At 57.8% G+C, this 18,249-nt stretch overlaps 1 protein-coding gene across 1 annotated transcript; it reads right to left on the bottom strand.

Moving 5' to 3' along the window:
• Nucleotides 1–2,260: 2,260 nt before the first annotated feature.
• On the bottom strand, nucleotides 2,261–16,776 carry ZNF444 (zinc finger protein 444). The gene is made up of 4 exons (XM_082862033.1): nucleotides 16,680–16,776; nucleotides 9,571–9,904; nucleotides 4,993–5,077; nucleotides 2,261–3,511 (listed from the first exon to the last, which is right to left on the bottom strand). The coding sequence occupies exons 2-4, from the start codon at nucleotides 9,880–9,882 to the stop codon at nucleotides 2,928–2,930; spliced, it is 981 nt and encodes a 326-aa protein (XP_082718159.1). The 5' UTR covers nucleotides 9,883–9,904; nucleotides 16,680–16,776; the 3' UTR covers nucleotides 2,261–2,927.
• Nucleotides 16,777–18,249: the final 1,473 nt, after the last annotated feature.

Raw genomic sequence — 18,249 nt, 5'->3', positions numbered from 1 at the left:
TGAGGAGGCACCTCTGCATCTCACTGGCCGACTGTGGGATTGTGGTAGATTCCCTGCGGGTCTGTGGACCTCCATCTCCTCACTGGTTACCCGGGGAACCCATTGTATCTTGGTTTTTTTCCTGCGTTTATGGAATGTGTTGTGCCATTTTGTGAGTGGGGTGGGGGTGGTGCAAGAGATCTGATTATCTTTCTTTCTTTCATTCTCCCTGCTGTCACCGCCCGGAATGTTTCGAAGAGAGAAGGTCATGCTTCTGCGGATACTTCTAGTTCATTGCCTCCAGCTTCGGGCAGTATTCAGTAAAGTCATAATTATTGATTAAAAAAAAATCTCATACCAATAGTTACCAGTGCTGGGTTGACGATTTACTGGGTTTCTTTATGACAGACCAGCAGGATGCAGCGCTTGCTGGATTAGGACTGGATGAACCAGGGCTGTGTGGTTGGTGGGGAGGGACGCCGAAGCTTAAAACTGGTTCATGCCGCACCAGACGGTCAACCTCCACACCTGGCTGCTCCTCTGCCAGACAGAATAAACCTGGTCCCCACACCCACCTCGCTGTGTTCCGGTTAACCTCTGACTTGGCAGGAGTGGTGAACCAACACCTCTCCAAACAACTGTTAGCCCGACACAGTTTCATTTGCAAGGAGTTACAGGAAACTCGGGGGGGGGGGGGGTGTTGTTGTTGTTGTTGTTGAACACTCTAGCATGATTTTATAAGGTCGCAGAGCTGAATTCTCACCCTATTTCTGGGTTTTGGACAACTTTTCCTGAACAGTGTGCGTGCACCTCCTCTCCCCCCTCTCCCAGGGTGGAAGTCCGAACAGCCTTGCGAGGCACAGGGCTACACAAGCGCTCCTGCGTGTGGCCGAGCACGGGAGTTTATCGGGGTGGGGTGGGGGCCAGGGCGTGAGTCCACCACGGACGATGCTGACACGCTACAGAATCTGGAGTCCTGCCAGCTGGTTCTGCTTGCGCCCGCCTGCACCGTCAGCAGCAGGGCACATGCTTCCTACCGCCGTGCAGAGGGTCTTTCTGTTCCATTTCAGCCTCCCAGCTTCTCCTTCCCACCCTGACCCCGGCCACTGTGTGAGCCTTGGAGGAAGGCACGGCCCATCACCAGGTGTGGGAGCCAAGGTGGGACCAGCGCTCCCCGGCAGGCAGGCAGGGGATGGGGGTGGTACCTGCGTGGAAACAGGCGAACCTCCAGCTGTCAGAGCTCTTCATCTTCCCAGCTGTCTTCGTCTTCCCAGCTGTCGGAGGTGTTTTCTCCCCCTCCAACCCCTACCATGCCCGAGGCTCATCCAGCACTGTGATCCCCAGTGACACAAAGGTGGAGGGGGTGGGACATCTCGAGGGACCGTCCACACTGATGGATGCAGTGTGTTGGGGTAGGAGGTCCCCAGACAGAGGTCAGGGATGGAGGCTTAACAAGCCCAAGCCACGGTTGTGCTGGCGGCAGAGGCTGGGGCCCCTGAGCCATGGTAGGAGCTGGACTAAGTATTATTGCTGGGTGATGAGCAGATGTCAGGACGCCGGGGCCAGACACCCAGCTCAGATCTGTGACTGCGGCCCAACCACGCAGCCTTTCGATAACTTGGGCCCCTCATCTGCATGACGGGAGTAACCACAGTGCTTGCCTCCTTGGGTTATGACGATTAAAAGACCTGATGGCTTTAAGTGCTTGAAAGAGGGGCTGGCGCATGGCACGCTCTTGTCAGACCCAGTCTTCAGCCCCCAGCCCCGTGGCCTGACACCTCCACTCTCCTGCCTTGTGCTCCTGCCAGCTCCCTTGTGAGGTCCTGCAGCAGATGACGTGGCCTCTTGAAGCCGGTTTCCTCTGCTATAGACATGGCCACGTGGACCTCTAGTGTGGAAGGACAGCCCTGCCACTAAAGGTGCCCTCGGTGCTCACTGCTTCTGCTGGCCTGGCAGTGCAAGCGTTTGCCGTCATTCCGTCATTTAGTTTCCAGAATGGGCCCCTTCTCAGGGGCCTGAGATCATGGAGCCTGGGAGCTGTTAAGGCCAAGACTCCAACCCAAGCCGTTGGGTGCTGGGCCGAGTCCGGCCTGTGTGCGGTGGAAGCAGGGAGACCTGCTCCTGGGGCAGTGAGTGGGCTCCATAAGGTGGCGTGTGCGTTTCCCCCACAGTGCAGACCCCCACGAGAACTCATCTCTGTCACCTCTCATGGGGTTCATCTCATCTCTAGGCTCAAGGACAAGGAACCAGCCCCCTGGGCCCAGGCTCCCAGGTCCCTGCCAGCTGGGAAGGTCTGAGGTGGGGCCCACAATGCCCCTCCCATCCTGGGCAGCTTGGGGAGGGCGGCCCCCAGGACAGAACGCAGGGCACTTGGGGTCTGCACAACTTATCAGTGGCTTTATTACTCTCCAGATGCTGGTGAACTGTCGTCTCCGACACGCTTCCCACGGGCAGGCATCTCTGTCCATCCCATGCCTTCTGGCTCGCAGAGAGACAAGCCAGACCAGGGAGCCCACTGCCAGAACCCAGGTCTGTCCTGTCGGAGCCGTCCCCGACTCCGCCCTGGGGGGTGTCTCCTGGGGGGGGTGTCCTGTCAGAGCCGTCCTCCACTCCGTCCTGGGGGATGTCTCCTGGGAACAAGACCCAGTCCCCTTCCTCCAGCCTCCTCTAGACCAGGGGCCCCGCCTGCTGCTCCTGGCCAGTTCTGCCCCCCACCCGGGAGAGGGAAGGACTGCGGAGTCTCCTTCTATAGGCGGGAGAGACTGCGAGGACGAGGACGGCGTGAGATCCGAACAGGAGTGAGGTTTGGGACATAAAGTGAGAGTTGGGAAGGAACAGAAAGCTCTAGGGCACCAGGAGGTTCGGACAAAGGAGGGGCCGGTGGAGGAGAGAGACAAGGGGCAGAGGAGCCGGTGAGGGACGGGAGGGGTTGCACGGCGGGGCGGGGGCTACCCCAGCGGCCAGGGCGGGAAGGGACCCCCGCCTTCGGGGCCCGGCGCCGCCGCCCCGCCCGCGCCCGCCGCGCGCCCGTGGATGCGCTGGTGGCGCAGCACGTGCTCGCGGCGCCCGAAGCCCTTGCCGCACTCCCAGCAAGCGAACGGCCGCGCGCCCGAGTGCGTCTTGCGGTGGCGCACCAGGTGCTCGCGCCAGTAGAAGGTCTTGCCGCACTCGCAGCAGGCGTGTGGCTTCTCGCGCGCAGGCAGCGGGCGCAGGGCCGGACCCGGGCCGCCGGGGTGCGTGCCGCGGTGGCGCCGCAGGTGCTCCTTGCGCCGGAAGGCCTTGCCGCACTCGGGGCAGGCGTGCGGCTTCTCGCCCGAGTGGCTCTGCCGATGGCGCAGCAGGTGCGCCGGCTTCAGCGAGGCCTTGCCGCACTCGGGGCAGGACGCAGAGCCCGGGGCCGCCAGGAAGGCGGGCAGGCCGGGCGCCGGTGGGGGCGGTGGCGCTGGCTGGGGGCTGCCCGGCTCCTGCTTGTAAGGGCGCGCGGCCTGGGCGTCCCCCGTCGCCAGTTCCTCAGCCCCGGGGGCCGCGTCTCCTGCAGGCAAAGGTGCAGTCAAGGCGGGCGCAGGGCACAGCCGGGCAAGGGAAGGCCGCAAGGGCGGCCCGTGTCCTGGCTAGAGGGGTGGTCCCGGGGCAGGAGGGGAACGCTTAACGCCAGGGAGCCCTCCGGGAGGGAAGAGCGTTGTCCGCCAGCTTCTGATTCATCCCTGGGTCCCCGTACCGCACAGGGCCTGGTGCAGAGTAAGTGCCCAATAAACGAATGGATGGGTGGATGGACGGGAGGAGGAAATCGATAGGTAGGTAAGTGGTAAATGAGAGTGTGTAGACGGATGTTGGAGTGGATGGATTGGGTGATGGATGGATGCGTGGGTGCGCGGGTGGGTAAGTGGGGATGGATAAGTCGGGTGGGTGGATGAACCACACATTTCCTTTCTTCAGGTTTCCAAACTGCTCTATGGAATTCCAAGGAGATAAGCAACCTTTAGGTGTCACACTAGGACGGGTGTGATAAAAACCTGTTAGTCTCTCCCTCTGTGCCGGCACGGTGCCGAGCACGTTGGTGTGCCGTCTCATTCCGCCCCCGCTGTGGTCCCCGTTGAGGGGCATAAGAGGGCACTGCCTCGGGTTCCCAGTCACCGTCCCAGCGCTGCTCCCTCTCCGACCCACGCCCCTCTGGAGGTCCACAGGCACCGCCCCCCCCCCCCCCCGCCGACCCGGGCTCTACAGGTCCTGATGGTGTCATCCGAAGGGCCCCCATCCTGACACCTCTACACGTGGCCTCAGAGATGATCCCCAGCTCCTCCGTCCTCTCCAGCCACAGCCCTGGCACAAGGGGAGCGCCACCCTCCCCCACCGGGTCTCGAGGCGCCTGAGTCCAGGCCGGCTACCAGAGTCACCTTTCTGCCTCTGGTGGGCATCCTCGGGTTTTGCCTCCCGGGTCTGTTCCCCGCTTTGACGAGATTCAATCTGATTCTCCCTTCCTCACCCTAATGCCTGTGGTCGGGGTGGAGCCAGCACCTTCCCCAGCTCCCGGCCCGGGCATCGGCGCCAGGCTGGCCAATGAGAAGAGAGTCCTGCACAGTGCCTGGGTCAGGAGGAGCATGACTGCAGGAGGTCTCGCCACGCGAAGAACTGGGGCTCAAAGGCTCTGGGGTCAGGCTGCCGGGGTGCAACCCTGGCTTGGCCGGCACCCGAACCTGGGTGAGTTATTTCACTTCTCTGGGTCTGGGTTCCTGCAGCTACAAAAGGTAGCTGATGACGCCGGGGATCTCAAGGGCGGGCGCGGGATTCTGGCGAGCTGGCGGGACCACGCCTGGCGCATCATGGGCGCTCGCTGTCCCGTCTGACCCCCCACTCACCGTGCCCTCCAGAGCAGGGCGTGTCTGATTCAGCTCCCGTCCTGGTGCCAGCACGGGGCCTGGCTCACAGCAGGGATGTTCACTGGACAAATAAAGGACGGACAGGAGAGGGCCCCCCGGGGCTGGGAGCGCTGTGGGGAAGGAGTGAGCTGCTCACCTGAGGGCGTCACCCCACCGTCTTCCTTTCCCACGCCGACCCCGGAGCCTTCTGCCGCATCCCGAGGTGCCCTCATTGCTGGTCCCTGAAACCAGAGATACCACAACCCGAACTGAGCAACCTGAGCCGCAGCCTCTACTTCTCTCGCTCTCAGTCCTACCGCTCGCTCCGGGGGAAGCCGGCTGCCAAGCTGGAGGGTGCTCGGCCACCCCACGGAGAGGCCCACGTGGCGAGGACGGAGGCCTCCAGCTGACCACCGCGTGCGGGAGCCGCGGCCAGCCTCCTCCAGCCCTGGGCCAGCCTCCAGGTGAGGACAGCCCCAGTCGGTCTTAAATGCAACCTCGTGAGAGACCTTCAGCCAGCACTGCCCCAAACTCCTGACCCACAGAAGCTGCCTGAGATGATAAATGTTTACTGTTCTGAGCCACAAAGTTTGGTGCGATTTGTTACACAGCAGGTAACTGATGCACCTGCTTTGAATCTGATTTTAGCTTTTTAATGCCTTTTGCAAACTCCTCGACAAAATGCAGAAGGAAAACATAGAAGCTACTTTTAACTCAGCAAAAAATAAAGGAAGTTGAGAAGGGAACTTCTCCCAGCTCAGCCGGTGGACAGCTCCAAGCAGCATGGCGCCAGCCAGAAGACCAGTGGTTTAAAAAGCAGCTTCACACTACTCTGGTTCCTTTATACTCTTTCTCATTGTTCCTCGAGCCCATGCCTCCAGGAAAAGACCAGAATTCTCCTGGTGCTGATGAGGAAGAGCTGTCAGGGGTTACAGGCACCCAACCCCGCTTCTCACGTTTCACTTGTTTCAGTGCTTTTGGACCCAAGCAGCTGTTAGGCTGCAGACCAGCGATGCCGACCATTCTGCCAGCTGGCGAGCAGATGGTAGGAAGCTTCCAGGGCCTTTTATGAAAGCTCGTCGTTAGGGATCCCTAAGTGCCCACCTTGTCTGGTGGTGGCGGGAGAATCCACGCGGTCACCTTGCTACTGCAGCACACTAGTGTGGCTCAGGGCGTTACGGCAACGCAGGTGCTGCCACGTCACTCGCGTCTGCTGTGGCCTGGTCACTGCCACGCGCTCAGCTCCTACCTCTGCCCGGGGCCCCGCCTGCACCTCCAAGCCCAGGCAACAGCAAAGGGCCAATGGTGTCCTCGGTGTGCCAGGCGCTCAGAGCCCCACGCTTCTGCACGCGCTCTTCCCTCTGCCTGGAGCCCCGTTCCCACCCTTGCCCGGCCTGCCCTCCTACACACCCTGCAGGCCCTGGCCAAGCGCCGGCTCTGCCACCTCCCGCAGGCTCAAGGGCGCCCCCATCCTGGTACCCTCCACACTGCACTCCCGGCAGCTTCACCGAAGCGTGACACGCGTACAGTGAATGCACATGGTTCACGGCACACGACCCGAGTTCCACGTGCGTATGTGCTCACGAAGCCCCAGAACGCACACGTGGCCCCGCAAGCTTCCCTGTGCACATCCGTAACCTCCCCCCTTCCCTCCAGCAGGGCAACCACTGATGGGCTTCCCGGCACGATACAGTGGTCTCTGTCTTCTAGGACTTCATGTTCATAGAGCCATACAGTAAATCGGTACTTCTTCGGGGGGGAGGGTCTAGTTTCTTTCACTCAACATCATTATTTTGAGATTAAGGAAGAAGGCCTACAGTTGTCTTTCCTTGGTTTTGGTACCAGGAAAACGCTGGCCCTGTAGAATGAGCTGGGACGTTCCTTCCTCTTCAGATGTGGGGAACAGTTGGTATGGTCATTTTCCCCGCAAAAGGCCTGGTCGGCCTCCCATTGGAGCTGCCTGGCTCGCACGCTCCAGGAGGGCGGGGACTGGCCTGTCCCACTTCTGTGCTGAGCCTGGCACCAATCTTTTTATAAACAGCAGCTTTATCGCGACATGACTCACATGCCAGAGAATTCACCCACTTAAATTGCAATTCCCCGGTTTTTGGTACATTCCGTTGTGCAACCATTACCACAATGGATTCGAGAATATTTTTATCACCCCCAGCCCCCGTACCCCGTCCCTGTCAGCAGTCACTCCCCATTTCCTCCCCGCCAGCCTCCGGGAACCGCTAATCTGCTCCCCGCCTCTATGGCCCTGCCTCTTCTGCGAATCTCACGGCAACGGAATCAGGCAACGGAAAGTCCTTGTGACCGGCTTCTTTCATGTTTTCCTCGTGTTTTTGATGTTCGCCCACGGTGTAGCCCGTCAGGGCTTCACTCCTCTATGGCTGAGTGGTGTCCTGCTGCGTGGACAGGCCGCGTTCTGTTGATCCACTCACCAGCCGGTGGATGTGAGGGTTGTTTTCACTTTTTGGCTGTTACAAGTGACGCTGACTTGCTACCACTCAGGTCGTATCGCATGCGAGGTACGTGTGGACGTGTCTTCACTTCTCTGGGTTCACACACAGGAGTGGGGCTGCTGGCCCACGTGGCCGCTCCACGTTCAACTCGAGGAACTGCCAGACTGCCCCCCACCGCGGCTGCACCATTTTACCTCCCCACCACCTCAGAGGGTCCCGACCCCCGCAGCCTCTCACCGCAGCCCTCAATGGACACTGAGCAAGTGCACCGGCAGAGGGATGGAGGTGCCCAGCCACCTGCCTTTGCTCCAATGGCTCAGGACATGCTCCTCGAGGTAGAGGGTCAAGACAAGGGCGTGCCGAGGTGTGGGGTGGGGCTGGCACGGGGCCACCTGGGTCCTGGGCGCCTCCAGCCACAGACCTGCTCGGGGGGCCCAAGCGAGTTACTTCCCACGGGGGTGTCAGTTATGGGGGGAGGTGGGCAGCACATGGTCTCACCAGGAGACCCCGCTCAGACTGGTGGACGCCGAGCTCCCAGCTCCCTGGCCTCAGTGGGGCCCAGTAACCCCAGGTGACGCCTGCCGGTGTGCAGGCAGGGTGGGAGCAGGACGCGGGCTGGCTCGCCCCGGAGTGGAGCCTGGGAAGCTGCACTGACCGGCCACCCTGCGATTCCCAGGCACACAAGCCTGGGAACTTTCTACTGCTCGGGGGTGGGGGGGTGGGGGTGGGGAGGGGGGCCTGCAGGTGGCCTGCGGGCTCTCTGGTTCCGGGTCACAGGCACAGGATGCTGGACTGTGCCAAGGCGGAGCCCCATCCCCAGGAAGATGCTGGGCCAGGTGTTGCCACCCAGCAGGGGACAGAGGCAGGGATCTCACGCCACAGCACATGGGTTCTGTCCCTCTCACCCCCCCCCCAACTGGCTGTGTGACCTTGGGCAAGTCACTCGACTTCTCTGAGCCTCATACCTTCATCTCTGAAATGGAGAGGATGATAGCCTCCAGTGCCCACCCCTCAGGACTGCATGGGGACAGGCAGGCCATGCTGATAGTGCGATCTGGGGGAAGCTTGGCCCTGCTGTATCGGCTTGACCTTCAGAGGGACCTGAGATTAAGGTCAGCCTCCCCGATTGGGAAGCCATGTCTACAGAGGCTGGGGAGGCCCCCTGGTTGGCAATACTCATGCTGTCCACGTGACCCGGGGCGAGGGAGCTCCGTGAGGGTCTCCCTGCCCCATCCGCCTGCTCCCTCGGCCGATTTTAATCTGTGTCCTTTCACTGTGATGAACAGCAGCTTTCCTCGAGCTCTGAGTACTTCCCATGAATGACTGAACCCGGGGGTGGTCCTGGGACCCCCGAACTCTGCACACGCGAATCACCTGGTACCTGCCCAGTGCCCAGGCTTTTCCCTGAAAGGGCCAGGGGGCAAAGGTTTTCGGCTCTGCGGGCCCTCTGGTCCCTGTCGCGACTGCTCAGCTCTGCCCCCGGGAGAGTGGATGGTGAGGCCGTGGCCCTGTGAGGCTGTGTCACACCACAGCCCCAGAGGCTGGCAGATACGGCCCTCAGGCTGCAGTCCGCTGACCCCTGGGGTGCAGCCAAGGGCTGACCTTACCCAGAGAGAGGTCTGGCCTTTGCCCTCAGCTGCTGGGAGGGGAACCGCTGAGCCCTCACTCAGCACAACCTCCTGCCAGCGGCCTTGGGCCGTGTTGGACACTCCAACAGCGTAATTCATGTGAAGGCTCTGGGCCACACGGTATCCGCTCAGCCTTTCGCGGGGGCCGGAGCCCCAACACCTCCAGGCGCGGAGGTGCGGGGAGCACCCTGGTTGGTGATGCTCCCTGTGTCTTGCACACGTTGTCGCCAGGAGTTGGCACCAACCACGAATCCCCTGGGAGGAACCCTCCTGGACCCTGCCCTGCTGCCCCCTCCTCGTATGATTTAATCTGTGCCCTTCCGCTGTGACCAGCCACAGCTGTGCGCAGGATGGAGCTCTGAGTCCTTCCACTGAGCTGTGAGACCTGAGGATGGTCCCGGGGACCCCGAACTTGCACTGAGCATCAGGAGGGTGGGCTTGTGTACAGTCCCTCTAAACGTCCTCGCTGGCCTGACTTTCCCACCCGACTCGACCACACCCTGGACCTCAGGGTCCCACGGAGCCTGTTGTGTTTGTCTCAGTGTGGAGCTGAGGACCCCCGGCCCTGGGGAAGGCAGACGGCAGGCCCGGGGTGGGGGGACGCGGCAGTGCAGGCCCCTCCCGCCAGCCGCCTCCGCTCACCCAGAGCTCCTCCAGCAGGGCCACGGCCTCCTCCCCGCTCTGGGGCCGCCGGCTGCACACCCAGGCCTGGAGGTCAGCGGGCAGGGCGCTCAGGAACTGCTCCAGCACCAGTAGCTCCAGCATCTGCTCCTTGGTGTGCACCTCGGGCCGCAGCCAGTCCCGGCACAAGGCGCGCAGCAGGCCCAGCGCCTCGCGGGGGCCCGGGGCGTCGCCCAGGTGGAAGTGGCGGAAGCGGTGCCACGGCGAGTCCAGGGTCAGGCCCTCGGCGGCCCGGCACTCCTGCTTCACAGGCTGGGCGGCCGGGGCCTCCATGGGGCCGGCGGGACGGCAGCGCCTGTCGGGGGTGAAGGGTAGCGGTGAGAACCCAACTCTGACAAGCCCCTGCCTCTGCCACGGGCATGGGGTCGAAAACCACGCTCCGTGCGTGCATGCGTGCGCGCCGCCCACGCCCACCCAGGAGCGGCGGCGGCGCCGCGCTCGCCGGCCTCGTGTGGCCTCCCTGTCCTCCCTCTAGCCCCGCAGCCTCCCCGCGCACCAAGATCTTAGAACGGATCCCGGCACGTAGCACGTGCTCGAGAAAATGTGAGTTGTCATCACCACCATCGATGCCTGGTTACGTCCCAACCCACGTCCCCGAGGCAGACACCCTAGGATGCTTGCTCCAAAGCCCCCCCAGTCTCTTCCTTACTAGCCAGTGTGCACAGAACTATGTCCGTCCGTACCCCCCACCAGGTTCATATGTGGAAGCTCTAACCCCAAATGTATTTAGAGATGGGGCTTTTAGGAGGAAATTAAGACTAAATGAGGTCATCAGACCGGGCTCCTACAGGACTAACGTCTTCGTAGGAAGCGGAGATCTGTCTCCCCTGAGTGTGAGGACACAGCAGGAAGCAGCCGTCTGCAAGCCGGGAAGAGGCCCGCACCAGACACCGAGTCTGGCTGCACCTGATCCCGGACGCCCAACCTCCAGAACTGCGAGGAATAAATGTCTGTTGTTGAAGCTGCCTGGTCGGTGGTGTTGTCACGGCCGCCCAGCAGGCCACGACGCTCAGGGGCCCCCAATCACGTCTGCGTACAGGGAAACGCGAGAGACTGCAAGAGGCCCCCCTTATCCGTTCTCCCCATTCTCCTTTTGTAAGACCTGCGCCCCAGCGCCCCCAGGAAGCCGTGTGCCCTCCACTTCCTCCTCCCCTTCCTGAAGGAGGAAACAGACGTGCAGTGGCTTCAGTCGTGGGGTGACACAAAGCAGTGGCTCTCGACCAGGGGTGACGTTACCCCGGGGAGGCATCTAGAAAGGTCTCGTTGTATGGGGGTGGGGGTGCTGCTGGCATCCGGTGGGTGGAGGCTGGGGGTGCTGCTAAGGACCCTACAGTGCACAGGACGGCCCCCCAGCAGAGAAAGACCCAGCCCCTAAGAAACCCCGGCCTAGAACTGTGGTCCTCGAATGGCCTGGGGACCCCTGGGATCCCCAAGATCCTTCCAGGGGGTACCTCGAGGTCAGAACTATTTTCCTAACACAGGTTCCCAGCCTCTTTCACTGTCATTCTCTCCTGAGTGTATGCTGGGGCCTTCCAGAGGCCACAGGCTGCAAGCAGAGGCAGATGGGAGAACCCAGCTGTTGAAGTCAGACACTGAGATGTGCAAGACAATGATGCCATGTTTCCAGCTTTTCGTTTGGGGAAACATGGTTATTTTTCATTTAAAAAGTGTTATTTTTAAAAAATAAATAAAATAAACTGTCATTTGCTGGGGGGGATAAATCGGGAGATTGGGACTGACATATACACACTACTATATATAGAATATATAACTAATAATAACCTACTGTATAGCACAGGGAACTCTACTCAATACTCTGTAATGACCTATATGGGACTAGAATCTGAAAAAGAGTGGCTATATATGTATGTATAATGGACTCACCTTGCTGTACACCTGAAACTAACACATTGTAAATCAACTACACACAAATAAAAAAAAATTAAGAAAAAAAGTGTAATTTAAATCTTAACATATGGAAAGTTGATTATTGCAATTTCTAAATGCATTAATATTTTGAAATTTTCTCAGCTTTAGTTTCTAACATGACACATACCAATAAATGTAATTCCTGTAAGCAAAAGTGCTTTGAGGGGGTCTTCAAAAAAATTTTAAAGTATAAAGGGGTCCTGAGTTTAAAACCTTCAGGAGCCACTGGCCTGCAGCCTGGGTTTTGCTTTGTGTTTTCTTGTTTGCTTGTTTGTTTTTTCCCACACTGTGTGGTATGTGGGCTCTTAGTTCCCCGACCAGGGATTGAACCTGCACCCCCTGCATTGGAAGGGCAGAGTCCTAACCACTGGACCACCGGGGAAGTCCCTGCAGCCTGTTTGTTTAAGTCAAGTTTTACTGGCGCACAGCTATGCCTGTCTGCCACACACTGATGATCTTCTAAGATTCAAGGCTGGCCCAACCTCAGGGCCTTGGTACTGCCATTCTCTACCTCCATCTTTGCTCCGCTGGCTCCTTCTCACCTCTGAGGCCCAGATGCCATCCTTCCCTCCTTGGACCGCCTCCCTGAATCACCTACACACCCTCCCCTGCAGTTACTGTCATGTCACCATATTAATTTCATCTCAGCGTTTAATAAGATCTGGTCTTACCATATCTGGGCGCTGATTTCCCTTGCTAGAATTTGAGCGTTGCAAGGGCAAGAGGCCACATACACAGAGCCCAGCATGCTGGTTGGCACTGACAGAAAATTTATAGGATGACCGGTCCTGTGTGATCAGCATTATTGCCCCCATTTTGCAGATGGAGAACGTGAAGGCCTTGCCCAAAATCACCCAGCTAATAAGTGGCAGGGGCTGAACTCACACTGGCGTCTGTCTGGCCCTGGTGCTGGTCACAGCATCACCTTCCACCCACCCATCCTTCCACTTAAGGACTGACTAGCCCAGCAGCGGCAGGAAAGACTTCCCAGAAGACCTGGGCCAGAGCCGAGTCTCAAAAGAGGCAGAGAAGCCTGCTCTGTTGTGAGAAAGATCCCTCCAGGACAGGAGTGGAGTCTCACCTGAGTGAGTGAGGCCCTGGGAATCACGCTGAAGGGCCTTGTGACCTCAGGGACCCACGCTCTCAGCTGTCCAAGGTTAGCCCCTGAGGCAGGGCCAGACGGACTCTTCCCTGGGTCCCAGGGTCACCAAGCTCAGGGGCTGCTCCTGAGAAAGCACATACTGACTGATAAATAAGGTCACTCCATGCAGCCACTATGGAGGTTCCTCAAAAAATTAAAAATAGAACTACTGGGGACTTCCCTGGTGGCGCAGTGGTTAAGAATCCGCCTGCCAATGCAGGGGACACGGGTTCGATTCCTGGTCCGGGAAGATCCCATGTGCCACGGAACAACTAAGCCTGTGTGCCACAACTACAGAGCCTGCACTCTAGAGCCCACGAGCCACAGCTACCAAGCCCGTGTGCCACAACTACTGAAGCCCATGCGCCTAGAGCCCGTGCTCTGCAACACGAGAAGCCACCGCAATGAGAAGCCCGCGCACTGCAACAGAGAGTAGTCCCCACTCGCTGCAACTAGAGAAAGCCCGCGCGCAGCAACAAAGACCTGACACAAGCCAAAAAAAAAAAAAAAAAAGAATAAGTAATTAATTTAAAAAAAAATAGGTTTAAAAAAAAATAGAACTACCGTTTGATCCAGCAATTCTACTTCTGGGTATGTATTCAAAGAAAACAAAAATACTAATTTGAAAAAACACATGCACCCCAACGTTCATAGCAGCATTATTTACAATAACCGCCAAGACATGGAAGCAACCTAAGTGTCGTTGATGGATAAATGGACAGAAAAGATGCAAAACATATATATATGTGTGTGTGTATATATATATATAAAGCGGAATATACAAATATAAATACATATATAAATAAATATAATGGAATATTATTCAGCCATAAAAAAGAATGAAATCCTACTATTTGTGAAAACATGGATGGACCTCGAGGGTATTATGCTAAAACAAAATAAATCAGATAGAGAAAGGCAAATGTATAATTTCCCTTACATGTGCAATCCAAAAAAAACAAAAATAAAGCAAACTCATAGATACACTTAACAGATTGATGGTTCCCAGAAGCAGGGGTGGGGGCGCTGGTAGGCAAAATGGGTGAAAAGAATCAAAACTTACAAACTCCCAGTTACAAAAGAACTAATTCCTGGGGATGTAAAGTACCACTTGGCCACTATAGTTAATAATACTCTGTTGTATATTTGAAAGTTGGGCTTCCCTGGTGGCGCAGTGGTTAAGAATCCGCCTGCCAATGCAGGGGACACGGGTTCAAGCCCTGGCCCGGGAAGATCCCACATGCCGTGGAGCAATTAAGCCTGTGAGCCACAACTACTGAGCCCGCGTGCCGCAACTAATGAAGCCCACGCGCCCAGAGCCCGTGCTCCGCAACAAGAGAAGCCACTGCAATGAGAAGCCCACACACCTCAACGAAGAGCAGCCCCTGCTCGCCGCAACTACAGAAAGGCCACGCGTGCCAACGAAGACCCAACACAGTCAAAAATAAAATAATTTTTTTAAAAAAAAGCATTAAAAAATATGTATCTTAAAAAAAAAAAGAAAGTTGCTGAGAGAACAGCTCTTAAAAGTTCTCATCATCGGGCTTCCCTGGTGGCGCAGTGGTTGAGAGTCCGCCTGCCAATGCAGGGGACGCGGGTTCGTGCCCCGGTCCGGGAAGATCCCACATGCCGTGGATCGGCTGGGCCCGTGAGCCATGGCCGCTGAGTATGTGCGTCTGGAGCCTGTGCTCTGCAATGGGAGAGGCCACAACAGTGAGAGGCCCGTGTACCGCAAAAAAAAAAAAAAAGTTCTCATCATGGAAAAAAAATTCTGTAACTCTGTATAGCGATGGATATTAACTAGACTTATTGTGGTCATCCTTTTGCAATATATACAAATATCAAACCGTTATGTTGTATACTTGAAATGAATATATGTCAATTATAGCTTGACAAAAAACAAGAAGAAACAAAGCAAAATACATCCACACGCACAAAAGGTCCCTCTGCTGTGGAAAGCAACTCCTCTTATTCAGTGAGGGCCAGTGGCTCCAGCAGCTGCCACACTGCTCTGTGCTGCCTCCATGAAAGCAACTGTAACACGCCTTTGTGTGTCCCGGTAGCATCATCCAGCCCCACCAGGCACCCTGGAGGCCTCAGGAGGCCACCACGAGGCCTGTGTCTTACTCTGCCCCACCCGTCCCTCCCAACAGCCCTGCGACTTGGGGAGATGAGCCCCACTGTAACAAAGGAGAGAAATGGACATGCAGAGAGTGACAGAGAGGCAGGATTCGAATCCAGAGCCCACGCCTGCTGCATTAACTTAATGGTTAAGAGGCAGGGCTCTGGAAGAACAGACTGGTGGTTGCCAAGGGAGTGGGGGAGAGATGGAGTGGGAGTTTGGGATTAGCAGTTGCACACTATTATATGTAGGACGGATAAACAACAAGGTCCTATTGTAGAGCATAGGGACTATATTCAATATCCTGTGATAAACCATAATGGAAAACAAAATAAAAAAGAATATATATGTGTATAACTGAATCACTTTGTTGTACAGCAGAAATTAACACAACATTGTAAATCAACTAAACTGCAATAAGTTTTAAAAAACGCAAAAAAAAAAATGGAAAAAACAAAGAGACACAGCTTCTGGAGCTTGCCTGCCCGGCTTCCGCTTTTAATTCAGCCATTTATCGGTGGTGTGACCTTGGGCCCTCTCTGGACTTAAATTCCCCACCTGTAGTACAGATCTAAGAGTAACTCCTTCTCCACAGGGGTTGCTAAGAGCATGAATTAGAAGAAGCCCCCATCCCACACAGAGTAAGCGTTCAGTGAAGACCTGCTGACCCACGCCTGGGCTTCCCACCCCTGCACTAGTGACATTTAGCGCTGGACAATTCTGTGTGGCAGACATCCTATGCAACCTACAGTGTTTAGCAGCATCCCTGGCCTCCTTCCACAGTATGCCAGCAGTATCTCCCCAACTGTGACAATCAAAAATGTCTCCAGAGAGTGCCTCGAGGTGGGAGGGGGGCAGGCACAGTTGACCCTGGTGGAGAACCACCGGTCCACTGAACAAATATTTACTCAGAGCAAAGGGCCCTGGAGCAAATCCCAGCCCTGCCCTCTCCCAGCTAGTCGTCCCAGGACAAGGTATAGAACCTTTTACACACTAAATCTCCCTTCCCGGGTTGTAAAATGGGGAGAGAAGTCATACCCAAGAGTAGCAGTAAGAATTCAAGATGTAAGAAAAACAAAGATGCTGAGAACAGCACCCAGCTGTGCTAAGCAAGCCTTCAACCAGAGTTAACCTTTACTATTACTGTTACTTGGTGAGGTGCTAGGGATATAGCTTCGATCAGAAGCACACACATTAAATCCAAGTATGAGGAAGAGCAGGGGTTAAAATAGCAAAAAAAAGAGGGTGATGGGGGCTGACGGGGAGGAGGGCAGCCTCACACGTTAACAAGAGCAAACACAGGCTTGAAGCACTGCACGCCCACGAAATTAGTTCCTTGCAACAAGCTAGTGGGGGGGGGGGAGGGCACCCGAAAGAAAGAAAGAAAGAAAGAGGACAATTCAGCTCATCCTCGGGAATCTCACAACTCCACAAAAGTGAGACCCAACTTGTAAAGACATGCACGACGTGAACCACCTGCACCCCACCCACGTCTGGACCACGACCCTCCCCCAGAGCCCCTTCCAGCAAACCTCTCCGACCCGGTCCTTCCGGCGCCCCCGGACTCCTCGGCAGGGCCCAGCCCACCCGCTGCTGGAGTCCCCTCCCCCTCCCCCCACTTCCCGACCCTCCCCCACCACCCCCCCTCAGTTTCCAACTCTCCCCCGCGTTCTCCGCCTCCGGGACCCACAACCCCCTCCCACTTCCCGACCCTCCCCCTCCCGTTCACGCTCCCCTCCCCCTCCCCCTTCTTCTCGGGCCCCCTTTTCACTCCCTCCCCCAACCCTCCCGTTCCTTCTTCCTCCGGCCTCCAGCCCCCCTCTCCCCAAAGCTCGTCCAACCGGCCCCCTCCAATCCCTCCATGCCCCCCTCGCTCACCTCACTCTCCCGGGCGAGGCCCCCCAAGCCCCCTCGCCACCTCGCACATGCGCACAAAGCTCACCAGGACTCCATGCCCCGGCAGGCTTTGCGCCAAACTCATATGTCCCCCTCCCCCCAACACTCCCAGAAACCCAGTGGTCCTTTCCCCCAACTACCCCGCCGGCTTCACCCACAACTACATCTCCCACGAAGCATCGCGGCAAAAGTGGATTCCCATTGGCTCTCGCCGTGGCGACCCACTCACTCCCGTCCCCGAATGGCTGCGCCAGAGCAGGAACTACATTTCCCAAGATGCATCGAAGGGCTGCCAGCGGCCTATGGGTCCTCGCAAACATGGCCTTTCAGAGCGCCAGGGTTTGGACTACATTTCCGAGAATGCACGAGTAGGTCTTCCCATTGGCCCGCGCGCGGGCGGGCCCCGGGCATGCGCAGACGTGCCGAAGGTGGGAGCCGGTGGGCGAAGGGAAAAGGAGGAGCTATGGCGGCGTTGCCGTGGAAACTGGAGGAGGCTAGAGGCTCCTGGCCCCCAGGAAATGGGGCCTCTGTACCCTCGGAGCGGGCGGCCCGGACCTGAGTTCTACGCCAATCAGGGCCTGCGGGGTGCGTCTCCTTGACAACGGGTCGCGTTTCACCCCACCCCCACCCGGGCAGAAGCAGTGATGTCCGAGGTTGATGCGCGGTCTGAGGTTGATGCGCGATCCGAACGTAAGCCGGCTGCCGGCCTCAGGGGAGTGTGGGCCGGGGGCCGACCCAGGCGCCCTGATCTTTTCTGTGAGTCCGGCACGCGGTGTCTGGCTTCAGTTTACCCCCCTTTGAGTCGGGGAGGGAACTGCCTGAAAGTCCTCGACGTGCCCCCGTTGGACAGGGCCTCAGTCTCCCCATTTCAGCAACGGGAAGATGAGTTGGAGCTCCGTGCACAGACGGTTCCAGGCCGGAGGACGACCCAGGAGCCGCGTGGACCCAGGGCTAGTCAACGCCTGATCCACACCTCGTTTCCTCGGTGCAGGAAGGGTGAGAAGGACACTCCCCTCGCCCCCACCTCCACCGTCCGGACTGGTGTGCAGACAGGGTGTGACAGTGGCTGGCGCGTAACCATCATTCATTAGATGGACAATCACTTTTCCCCTGGTTTCACAAGCGGTCAGTGGCTGAGTCACAACCTCCTGTCCGAGAGCGGGTGAAAACCAACCTCCTCACTGATCTAACCAACCCTGGCCCACCTCTCTGCCCACTTCTCCCCTCTTGCCCAATGTGTTCCAGCCACACAGGCATCTTTTCTGCTCCAGGAAAACACTGATCTTTGTTCCCACTCACTTCTGATTGACCACTTGACGTCTCCACTTGGATTTTTTTTTTTTTTTTTTTGCGGTACGCGGGCCTCTCACCGCTGTGGCCTCTCCCGCCGCGGAGCACAGGCTCCGGACGCGAAGGCTCAGCGGCCATGGCCCACGGGCCCAGCCGCTCCGCGGCATGCGGGATCCTCCCGGACCGGGCCACGAACCCGCGCCCCCTGCATCGGCAGGCGGACTCTCAACCACTGCGCCACCAGGGAAGCCCTCCACTTGGA

The sequence above is a fragment of the Leucopleurus acutus genome (genome assembly GCF_964270905.1).
Source record: "Leucopleurus acutus genome assembly, chromosome: 20".
Lineage (NCBI taxonomy): Eukaryota > Metazoa > Chordata > Mammalia > Artiodactyla > Delphinidae > Leucopleurus > Leucopleurus acutus.
Note: the sequence above shows the minus strand (reverse complement) of the source record. Positions and strands in the feature narration are given on the sequence as shown.

Coding starts and splice junctions, on each gene's coding strand:
- ZNF444 (XM_082862033.1), bottom strand. CDS start 9,882: ATGGAGGCCCCGGCCGCCCAGCCTGTGAAGCAGGAGTGCCGGGCCGCC. Junction 5,078..9,570: donor CCCTGCTGGAGGAGCTCTGG/GTGAGCGGAGGC, acceptor CTCTGGTTTCAG/GGACCAGCAATGAGGGCACC. Junction 3,512..4,992: donor CGGTGGGGTGACGCCCTCAG/GTGAGCAGCTCA, acceptor CTTTGCCTGCAG/GAGACGCGGCCCCCGGGGCT.